A 12,186-nucleotide genomic window follows, 5' to 3' on the forward strand; every position below is an offset into this window, starting at 1 on the left:
GAAGAGGGGGACAAAAAGAGATCTCCGTCCTCCGTGTTTTATTCTTATATATGATTATAGAGTCATTATTCATTTGTTTTAAAGCTCAATAAATAACAAAGAAGACTTTTGACCGAAACTTTTCTAATTTTGTCCGGAAGATTTAAACTTTAACGGAAAAAAAATCGAACTGAAACTCTGCCGCACAGTCCCCTCGTTCCTTGGAAGAGGCGGAGAGGTGGGTGTTTGTCATCTGCTGGTGGACTAACCGGAGAGAATTACAGCGAGGGAGCAAAAGCTTGCCTCTTGGAGGGAGAAAAAGAGCCACAGCGGAGAATAAACAGAAGGGCAACAATGCACGGGAAGTCTTCTTTGCTCCTTTTGTGGCAGACTACAGCGCCACTTACAGGCCTGGCATATGTACTACAGCGTCTCCAGCGCTTTCAAGCGGGAATGGCTGGCGGTGGCCCAACCCATAGGCCCAACCCCACATTCCCCTGATAGGTGGAGAGTTGGCCATATAGGCGGAGCACCACTTCTGTAACATTAATTCAAATCTGGATCAGTCTGTATCAGATCCGTTGCAGCCCCGTTTTTAGAGATTTGGGTAGGGAGGAAAATAGAGAGGGTTGTGTTTTCTGACACTTGGTGAGTTCCCTGGAACACCGGGGCCACATATTCATGTATAAAAGACGTACAAAAGTGCATTTTGCATGATAGGTCACTTTTAAGATTGTGTCGAACCAGAAAGTATGGTTTTTTTTAGCGTGGGTCCTTACTTCGTCTCCCTGAGTTTACTCCCAGCATTTTAAAATATGCAGATGAGTTGAACAAAAAAAATCTTGCTTGAAAACAAATTGTATTTATGTTTAATGCGTATTGTTTGCATGTATGGAAGCTTATTATAATGAGGTTGCTCTGGTGCAAAGTTTAAATTGCAAAAAGGAATAAACAATTAGTATCACTGGGCCCCCTAGAGGCTTTGGAAATAAGTGCAGTTATTTCCCCCCCCCCCCCCCCCCCCTGCACCCTGATAGTCATTTACTGCCATCAATACTATTTCCTGTCCCTTTGTGGTTCTATGGCATGACAAGTGACACACGCAGGGACTTCCTATTCTGCATTGCACCACTGTCTCCTATGGAGGCCTTTACCTGAAAGAGTTCCACCATTAGGTAACTGGAAACATTTCAAAGAAAATAGACTTTCTGTTCTCACTGCAGGCTCAGTCTGCTCACAGTTATTCCACATGACATCCTCGAGTGTTGCTCTTGAAAAAGATTCCTCTAAGGTCTCCAAATGTGCGACCCTGCCAACCTTCGTCATCTATTCTTAGACCACTCCCCGTAGTAGGTTAGCAGATCTCATTGTCATGGACTAAACCAGGCATTAGACCCCTTCCTATTTCCATCCCCATAAACACAGAGTTATTAAGGCTTCTATTTTTAGGATCCTTTGAATGGAAGAATCCGTTTATCACCAAATCAATATGTCATCCTGTTATTGAGTAAAGGTATTGATTTTACAGCATCGATTGCAAGATTACAAATTTAATTTATTTTCATGGGGTGCTGACCAGTCTATGGTGCTGACTTTTCACCTTTATTTTTTAAAGCAGTGACAACATAATGAAGCTGCAATAAATTGAATTACTCCCTTGCATTAATGACCCACAGGCTAAGCCTATTTTATGTAGACTACTTTGACTTCATAGCTACAGTTTTCTCCAGTCTGTTGGCAAGCTTGGTCCTCTCGCTGCTCTCATAGCCTAAATAAGTGTTCCGGATTTATGGCAAAAACAGACTTTCTACTGATTTTTCAACAAAAAACAGGACCTGTGAGTTATCTTGCAATATGCACATGAAATAAGCTGTTGAAAGTATCACAGTTCCTACTGGAGATCAGCGTTTTATAATGGAGCGTTTTATGATTGACAGATTTGGTTTGTGAGAAACTGCTTGATCATCCGAAAGCTGTCACAGTCAACTTACTCATGAATATTTCTTTATAGCACCAATTTTATTGCAAAAAGGGACTTTCAAAAGACTTTCACTGGACACTCCCCTAAAACCTTGGACGTGGATGTCTGCGTCTCTGATTGGTTGTGAAGCCCCAACCGACAACACCTGCTTAACTCCTTCATCCAAATTGACACCCGGGGCTCTGAGAAATATAGGCAGCATCCCTTCCAGCTCATGCATTCAGTCCCACAGCTGCCCCATAAGACACCGAGCCGCAGCTGAGCTGATCACTGATCCAAGGTGAACCCCTCACACACGCACGCACGCACGCACGCACACACACACACACACACACACACACACACACACACACACACACACACACACACACACACACTGCAGGACCTTTGGTGGGAATCGTAGCACGGGGGACGCAATGTTGGTCAAACTGGCCGTGGCGCTGCTGATTTTGTCAGTGCTGGAAAAAGTGGTGGGATTGGATAATATAGATATCCACGACACCCTCCCGGAGAAGCCTGCGAGCCAGAAAGGACGCCTCTCCCTGCAGAATACAGGTAAGAACTACAATTGTCAGTGGAGATAAGGAATGGGAAGATTCGGTGATGCAACTGCGCGCACATCTCCGTGGGGTTTACACGTGTTTCGGTGGCTGAAAATTAAACCATGCTGGGGACCCCTCCGGGCGATTTGATCAATCCGCAGCTTTTAAATTAAATCCAGGCGCCGTGGTGCACACTAGTGACCCTTTTTCGATTATTCAGAAAGACGATATCTTGTAAATACTCTCAGACAGAAACTCAATATGTTAGTAAACTATTAATAGATCGGCACAAGGTAATAGGTAATGTATACGGCAGCGCATCTAGGTGTGCTTGCGTGCTGGTGTACGTGTGCGCGCGTCATGGGTGACAGTATCAGTGTTTTCTGGAAACAATCTGCATGTGTTGTGTCTCCAATTAATACTGTGTGATGTGTTCAAGCAGGCTAGTAGAGCAGTCATGATTGTAGTTGTGTGGCTAAAGAAGAGCAGGAGTTTATTTCTTGACCCAATCTTCTGGGGGAAATATAGCGTAGTAACCATACACGCGTCTAACACACAGCACTAACCACATTGGACTACTGCCTTTTCGTTCAAACTGCTGGTTTATATTGGCTGATTTGTCGTCGTCGACCCCCCCCCCCCCCTTATTGACAGCATGACTTGCGCCACACCACGTGAACCTGTGTCAAAATATTACAGCATCATTTTTATCTTGCCTCCACATTGGAATAAAAACTATAAGGACAAACTCCAATGCAGGTCTCATAGCAGAGACCCTGTAACACCACTGTGTAATTCAATGCACGTTGCGGCCAGGCTCGTACGATCCAAGCACATTCCCGTGATGCCAAAACAAGCACTGCTGACAGCGGCTCACTTTTCCTGCGCACTAAAGTTCAACTCAGTGCCTACAAACTCTGCCCCTTCCCCCTACCACCCCCAACAGAGGCTCTTTGTTGACAAGCGTGATTCTTAATAAATCCCATTTAATCCTGTATTTGCTTCACCTTTACGCGCCTGATGCGCACTTCCGACTGAAGGAAAACATTTTCTTACGCCCTTCAGTTATCAGCTTCGAGGCAGATCACGCGTGTAATTATGTTTTCACTCGAGTCAACACTCAGGGTTTTCGGAGCCAAACTGTGTAAGGCTGGTTTTGCTGCCAACCTAACGTGCAATTTTCCAGATTAATTTAAGAGTAATGTCACATAAAAGCAGTAGTTTCTTTGACAGGTTCCCTGCTGGTCGATGGCTCATAATGCATGCTCTTACACAGCAATTTAGGGTTAAAAGAGACCTTAACTTTCACATGGTAATTTCTGTCCTCAGACATCTGTTTTATTCCTGTCTTTTGTGGCCACTGTAAAGAGAAAATGTCATTTTGGAGCCAGCCAGTGGTGTGCAGAAGCTCATATTATGTGTTCACATGACATATACTTAGATATTTTGCAAGTTGTTTTGCCTGCATGGCGGCTTTTTTACCCCTTCATGTAGCTAATGATGCACATTTTTTATACTGCCGATTTAGTGTGCAGTTCATCGTTGAATGCAAAGATTGAGAGACTTGTTGATGCACATTTATAGAAACGACTGCATTTGTGTTTTCATCCACTCAGTAGCAGTCAAGGCTATATCTGCAATGCACCATCCCATCTCAATGCTATAGGCAATGCAGATGGACTGTGGTGCAGAATGACACAGTAATATCTGTCACCAGTCATAGTGTTCCTCTGCAGGAACCCCTCAGCCTGGGAAATGAGACTTATCTCCCTTCCCTCCACCCACCCTGCATCCCTTTTCTCTCTCTGACTCTAGGTCATGAACACACGAGCGAGCGCCTGTAATATTCTTACGCCACATCAGCTTTGTGATTTTGTGCAGCAATATGAAGTGGAGTTGTGTCTTCCAGCAGTAAAACTGTAACAATTTGCTGCCGTCTTTGCTGTGAACAGACGATAAGGTCCCTCCCCTAACCTGTTCTCTCTTTCCAGCTGAGATCCAGCACTGCCTGGTGAGTGCAGGGGATGTCGGCTGTGGTGTGTTTGAGTGCTTTGAGAATAACTCCTGCGAGATACGAGGGCTGCAGGAAATCTGCATGACGTTCCTGCACAATGCTGGCAAATTTGACTCTCAGGTACTAAACTAGTCTGTCTGTGTGTTTGCAAAAATTGTATAACCAGAGGCAACATTCCTCTTCACCACTCCACACTTGTCATCTATGCACAGATGTGTTTACTTGTGCTTTGTGTATTATATATATACATACCCACATTTCCTAGAAGTACGATCATGAATGTACGGTTCCCCTAATCTCTTTTCCTCTCTTGGGAGGTTCCCTTCCCTCTCATTGGACTGGTGCATGTACAGTTGGGATCAGGGGTCATGAGCCAATTGGCCGTACGCCTAGCGGACGCCGAAGACCTGCCAAGCCAGGCCTGACTGAGGTCTTAACATGTCTATAGGATCACATTCTGGGAATCTTTGGCAGTCAAATCATGCACGATCTACTGCTATTCACACAGCATTTCTCCACCCCACACATTCAAAACAAGTTTGCTTTAACACAACTGCACAAATTCACAAAATCTGCTTAAACGGGTGAAGTTCTCGAAAGTAGCAACATTATATTTTAATATGTTAAAGAAACACCTGAAGGCTTATTTTTGGCTGACATGATCCAACAACTTCAGCTTGTCTTGAGAGTTTGCTCACAGTTTTATCTCTGCTGTGTTTTATAGGGGAAATCCTTCATCAAGGATGCTCTGAAATGTATGGCACATGGGCTACGGCACAAGTTCAGCTGCATCAGCAGGAAGTGTGTGTCCATTAAAGAGATGGTGTTCCAGCTCCAGAGAGAGTGCTACATCAAACATAACCTGTGCTCTGCGGCTAAGGACAATGTGGCCGTCATGGTGGAGATGATCCATTTTCAAGATCTCTTTCCTAAAGGGTGAGTGGCTGCTCCGGACTGCATGTTTGGATAGATTTATTTGGCCTGTCCCTTCTTCTTATCAAATCTCTGCTTGTGTACCTTCCCTACCTCCCTGTTCTGTTATTTCATGTATAGTAATAGTGCCATCCCATTTATTCCTGTTGTTTCCTAGACATTGGTCTTTATTGTGCTTCCAAATCACAAGCTTCATGTGAGTTATCTGCCTCTCTCTGCCCAGCCCATACGTGGAGCTGGTGAATATTCTCCTGAGTTGCGGAGAGGAGGTGAAGGAGGCGTTGACACGGAGCGTGCGGCTACAGTGCGAGCAGAACTGGGGGGCTTTGTGTGACAGCCTGAGCCTCTGCTCCTCCCTCGCCCCTTCTCCAGCCGGCTCTGCCGTCGAACACCACCGCCAGCCCTTGACCTCCCACCCTGAGTTGGAGCTCCCTCGCCCTCCGCGGCAAGGCGAAAAGGACAAACCGGCTAAAGCGGCTTTCAATGCTCACCCACGCAATCGCAGTCAGGGACCCCGCCGCCAGAGCCCAGAGGCTGGACTCGTGGCTGAGCAGGAAGACCCTGAGGCCATCGACATCCGGAGGTGAAAGTGCAGGAGACTGTCCCGACCTTTGATCCCATACAACGTTTAAAAACCACACTTGCAGACTTATGCACACAAACACAAATGAACACACCCTCACACACAGAAACACACTCTCGCACACTTCTTCAAACACACACACACAAATTCCCAGACAGACTGAGCAGAAGGAAACAGGCCCCGACCTTTTCCTGTCCTTATTCCGCCCTCTTCAGTCATTCCAGCAGTCCCACATGGTAAACTTGCAGGGTAATTGTGGTGTAGCTTGTATTGTTATGCCAGACTGTAGGCCACTATTTTTTTAGAAATTGAATAATAATTGTAATTATCATGATTATTTCATCTGTTAGGACTATTTAGGCTCTAATATAGCATTTCTCAAATCATACTTACTGTAAGATTTGATTATATTTGTATTATTTATTTCATTCTGTATGCGATGTTGAAGTATCAAAATGTACATAGAAATATACCTATCTATATTTATATAAACATGCATAAATATAGTTACAATATGCAATACTGATATACTATAGATGACATAGTATATGGCGTGCTGTCTGTCGTTCTCTTCACAGTATTGCACCCATCACACATTGGTCTGTAGATATGTAACATACACCATTTGTGGTTTCAAAAGTGGGAATGTGTATTATAGATACTTGATGATTAAATACAAAATTGTACAGGTTTCAAGTCCAGTTCTGGCACATATGAATTGTAGTGCATGATGGCCACGAAGCCAACACACTTGTGCAAGTGAAAATCCACTCTAAAGAGGATGCACATGTAATACTATGAATATGGACATTTCACACTTGTATGTATTGATAAGTCTCTCACAAAGCTAATAATAAGAGAGCCAAGACTAATCTCTGATGTCATCCAGCAATGCGGTCTGGACAGCAATGAATGGGAGACATGGACTCTTTGTTATTTTTATCAAAAACTGTCACAGCGCTCCCATTCATTGTTAATGGAGCTTCAGAAACTCTGCCCTGGTGACATCACAGATTAATTTCATGTTTATTCTTTCAGGAGACATTATTGTTCTTTTCCACAAACAAGAATTGAACTGTCAAATCTTATACATTGGTTTTCCATCTAGCTATTGGTGAACTGCAGCAAAGAGAGGATGTTCAATCAAGTCCTTTTCAAATGTAAAATCACACACATCAAGGTGCCTAAACTTGTTATTGTCCACAGTGACCGCCTCTCTGTGATTTAAGTGAATGGATGATACTTTGTCATGGGGAGATTTAATGTTGAAGCTATTTAACGATGATGTTGAGCCACAGAAGTCTTAGATTTTGCACTTTGGATGATTGTTAGTCCGTGTTGGACTGCTGCAGGTTAAGAAATAAGACCAGGTTTCTAGAGCAGTCGCCCTCTAATCAGAGCTAACTGTACAAGATATTTAATTTGATCAAACCTGGTTTCCTTATCAACTAAAGCACCAAGCCTCTATCCCAGCATGCCCCTTAGGACCAGATTGAGCCCCTTCTTCAGAAGATTGAGGTGTCCCAATGGGCAGGAAAGAGGCTTGAAACCCTCCAGATCTCTAAATCATCCCTTATCCCTCTTTGGTCCCTTACCTAGTTCAGGAGAGACATGAAGGCCTGTTATTCTACCCGTTAGAGCCGCAGGCAACGCAGCAAGGAACCAGGAACTGGGTTAAGTCCACACACGGGGGCTCTGGCGCTGTTATTCTAAATGTTGTATTTACCGAGGCCACCAGAGAATTCCTCTGGGCCACAGCCAAGAGCGAGCAATTCGGAGAGGCAAAGAGGAGTGCAGAGAAAAGGGAGACTTTTTTTTATGTGATGATTCACTCCATCTTGACTTCTCCTCGTACTCTTCTTCTCTCCGTGCTTTAATTCACAGACACTTATTTTGACCATTTCAGGCCAGTCTTACTCTTTAAGCTGCGGAAGTGCAGCTTGTGAGCACATTACACCACATGCCGGGGAGTGATTGGTGCAAAAAAAGAAGCTAAAACCTGCGCAGACTTTGTGGCTCAGTTTTTTTTCTACTTTATTTTCCTGATGTACTTACATTAGGGTTATTTCCTCCCAATCCTTTAGAGAGTATTATAAGCTCTGTGGATTTGAATCATCAGTGAGGCTTTCAGGCTTTTCTTTTTTTATTGGAAGTTGGGATTCCTGTGACAGCCCAGCATGAGACATAAGCTAATCCTATTGAGAATGTACTGTATGTGTGTGTAAAGTAACAATCTGTTCAGCTCTGTCATTAGGTTTGATATGGCTTTTTGTAATAATGTAGTGGCTTGAATGGCTTTTTTCTTTATGTGTTCAGAGGAAATAAAACTAACCACGTTTCCGGTATTGTTAGTACTCCATCACAACGTGTTTTCCTCCGTTAAGCACAAGGACTCTTCTTCCACCGCTGAAAATACAGAACATGGTCTAGAAGTTTGTAACTCACCTAAGACATTGGGCATATGATCCTACAAATATCTTTGGACTCATGAAGTCAAATGTATCTTGTTATCATTAAAATATTTTTGTCTGTATTTTGTACATGTGTCTATCACTATAGTATTTATTTAACCTTCCGGTTTTTCCCTTGCTTTGGTGTTCGTGTTCAAATTTGACCTGTCTGTTTTATGCTCTTACAACCATTAATCATCACCACATTTTATCTAACACCCTTTTAAGCTGTAAACAATGTATCAGACTACTGGTTCACATAAATAACTGCATTAAATATACAAAGAATAGACACTGGTAATGTATTATAAAATGAATATTTAGTCGGTTTTGGTGTGTGCTTTCTGATGTAAGAACCTTATCTAGGGTTTCCTATTAATTTCCTATGGTGGTCATCTTTGACCAGGTACATCATAGGTGTTAAAAAGTTGATGAGACCACTCAAAATAAAATTAAATAAATCAGCAATTTGATATGTTCAAATGCCTACTGTAGAGGATATCATAAGGCCTTCAAATATAAAACAGAACATTTATGATTGTTGAAAGTAGTAAATCTGATCCGAACAGAACAGAAGGATTTCATTGAAGTATGGCACAAACACCATGACAAACACATTCTTGTGGCATAGTATCACATAAGAAGGTTTTCTCAGGTATACACACAAGTTAAAAGACACCCCATCTGCCTCCGTCTAACTTGACGCCTCTGACAGTGAAATACAGACTGTGTTTAAAGTTTCAAGGACTGGAAATATCCTCCCTTTTGAAAGGCCTAAACAGTGATGTCAGCTGCTCTGGATTGTTGGCTATGCTTGGGCTTGGATCAGGGTGTCAGTTTTTATGAGTTGTACCCACAGTGTACATTACCTCACTAAACATTTACACAGTGCTCTGATTTGAATGTTGGACTTCCAACTGTCCTTCTGCAGCTTTAAGTCATTCTAGGGTCAAGTTAAGTGTGCTGAGGCCATTTGCCCATACATGGGAATGTGAGACACAAAACCCTTGGTTCGTTTTTTTTGTTGATAAAAAGCAACATAACACATAACGTATCTTACAACCTAAGTAAGTGGTATCAGCACCTCTGCAGTTCATTGTGAATCTGCCACAATGCCACAGTTAGCCGGCCTTCTCTGAGTGTGTAGTGAAAGTAAATGACCACTGGGTGGTGACATTTCTCTTTTTATTGACTAAAAGGCATATAGTGGGAGCATGAGAACATATTTAATTCAATATGGGTTGTTTTACTTAATGGAAGCTGCAAATGTTTTTAAAGCTGAAAATGTATAGTTATTAACTCTCTAAGGTGTAATCCCTTTTTTCATACTTTGGTTCACCTGGTCTTTTTGTGAAGAAATCCTTGTATAACCTCAACCCTGAAAGTAGTACATTTCATTACATGTTGCTTGTTAGACACTTTTAGCCAAAGTGACTACATAATCAATACTGTGGGCAATCCCCACAGGAGCAATTTCGGGTGAAATGTCTTGACACAACGATATGCTGACTTCAGTGGGGTTTGAACCTGTGACCGGCTGATCCCAACACCAAGGCTCTATCCACTGCGCCACACGCCTCCCCAAGTATTCATATTTATTCTTATGACAAACTAAGCTATCACCATATGTTGGATACAAGGATGTCACATTAAGGAAGCATTGGTTGTCTCTATAATTAGTTTTAAAAAGTGAATCCGAAGTGTCTAAGCTTCATGTTATACTCTGTTATATTTGATTACAGGAAGTTCATTAAAATAGTATGTCTCTAAACTACCTATTCAGGAACAACCAATGCATTTGAATTATGTTTTACATTAATGGAGGACTCGATGAAGTTGAGTTGAGTCATCACGAGGGCTCAGCCTGTTGAAACACTATAATGTCTTCTGTGGCTCTATAGGAGCTTTCTAATGTTCCAAACTTCCCTGATGACGTTATAAGGATTATCAGAGTTTAGGTGACAATACTATTCATTTGTGTTATGAGAAGTCTAGCATTGTTGGACTTTGACCCAGATAAGAGTCTAAGAATCAGGATATCACATCCTCTACTGCTTCAGTTTCACCCTGGTATCACCAAATGACATGCGAGTAACAGGTACATTTCTTAAGTATTCTTAAGCATGTTATCACCGCGCGTCCTTTTGCTTAACTTTCACTTTCATAATTTTACTCCATGACAAAGTCAGGTAAGGTAGTATAAAGAAATTAAAATCTGTATTAACTTATTTATGATGAAAGATCAGGACTGTTTGTGTGTCATTGACTTATTGACATTGACTAATTAACTTACATAGGAAACTTAAAGCTTCAGAAGGTAACATTGTAGAAGCCAACACAAGTAAACAAGCCTTTTTTAATATATCCATCTGAAAAACCCAGCCCGATGTTACCAACATTTTTACAATGAAAGTAGCTAGCAGCTCTAGCTCCAAAGATTGCTACATCTAGCAAGAAAGACGCCATTTTGCCAACACTGAAAGCCCGTCCCTTCAAGCCTCCGTCCAAGGTCACTCCCCAGTAATCATCATTATGAATGTAATAATATCTTAATGAACATAAAAGACTAACAGGGCTTAGTTTGAACAGCTGTCAAGCTAACAGCTTGTCGTAGACTCCAGTGACATGCAATGAGTGCATGGGCAGGCATGTAGACTTATAAAAGTCCTGCAACATCAACATTTACCAGATTTGACAAAGCATTCGATTTATTCATTGCCGTCAGGATGTGAAGAGTGTTTCAACAAATACGCACCCATCCTGGCTTTAATTCAACATACTTATTTTAACCCGAACTGTGATGTTTTTCAGTTTTTTCAAGTAGTTTTTTTGCTTCAACATACTCCCCAAAACCCTTTAGATCCTGTTGACAGTTTCTTCTTTTTCAATTCTGTACCCTTTGAGTCCCCAATCTTTACGTAACCCCTTGATGAAATAACACACTTGATACGTGGCATAAAATCTCCAATTTTTGTTTTAAACTAGAACTTTTCTTGTTTAGAAAAACATTGCAGGAATGATTGCACCATACTACTTTTGTGTTTATCCTAATATTACTAACTCATTTCCAAATACATTGGCACCGTCCTAATGGAAATGTGAGCTACAGTATATGCAAACACTCAAATTAATGCTGACATAGTTGCCTGTACATCGCAAACTGTGAGTGTTACGCTACAGTCAGGGAGCTGATATAAAGGCCACAGAGTGTAGTGGGATACATTGTGTAAGAGAAATTATGCTGTGTCACAATGTTGTAACAATGCATTGCATCTGAGACCGATGACCTCCTGGCCAAACAGGCTGGACTAGACATCTCCCAGTTTGCATGGTTGGTATGACAACCAAGCTCTAGCAATATGGAGGCAGTAGATCACATCTGAGAGGAGGCTGAGCAGCAGAAAGAGAAGCAGAGAAACCTGAGACAGTCGGCCTTGTCTGCTTTGTGAACATCTACCCTGTGTTCCAGTGAGAACTAATGAATTAATGACTGGGTGCCTAAGTTCCATGGATGAATCATTAAAGAACCTTTGGGGGTAAATGGGTGCACCCCACTTCTGTCTATACTGTTGGGCCTCAGAGAGAAGAATGTCCTATGGTACAACACACATTTTATAAACTGCGTGTTGAATAATCATGTGTAATTTGTCTGCATTAAATGAGTGGAACCTCAGCAGCAAGGCTCAGTTTCACTGGGGAATACA

At 42.2% G+C, this 12,186-nt stretch overlaps 1 protein-coding gene across 1 annotated transcript; it reads left to right on the forward strand.

The window, feature by feature from the left end:
* The first annotated feature begins 2,240 nt into the window (after positions 1-2,240).
* On the forward strand, positions 2,241-8,565 carry stc2a (stanniocalcin 2a). Its single transcript, XM_079669510.1, has 4 exons — positions 2,241-2,515; positions 4,494-4,636; positions 5,241-5,452; positions 5,673-8,565. Exons 1-4 carry the CDS (start codon positions 2,377-2,379, stop codon positions 6,034-6,036), a joined length of 858 nt encoding a protein of 285 aa, XP_079525636.1. The 5' UTR covers positions 2,241-2,376; the 3' UTR covers positions 6,037-8,565.
* Positions 8,566-12,186: the final 3,621 nt, after the last annotated feature.

This window comes from Notothenia rossii (assembly GCF_949606895.1).
Source record: "Notothenia rossii genome assembly, chromosome: 3".
In the NCBI taxonomy this organism is placed as follows: domain Eukaryota; kingdom Metazoa; phylum Chordata; class Actinopteri; order Perciformes; family Nototheniidae; genus Notothenia; species Notothenia rossii.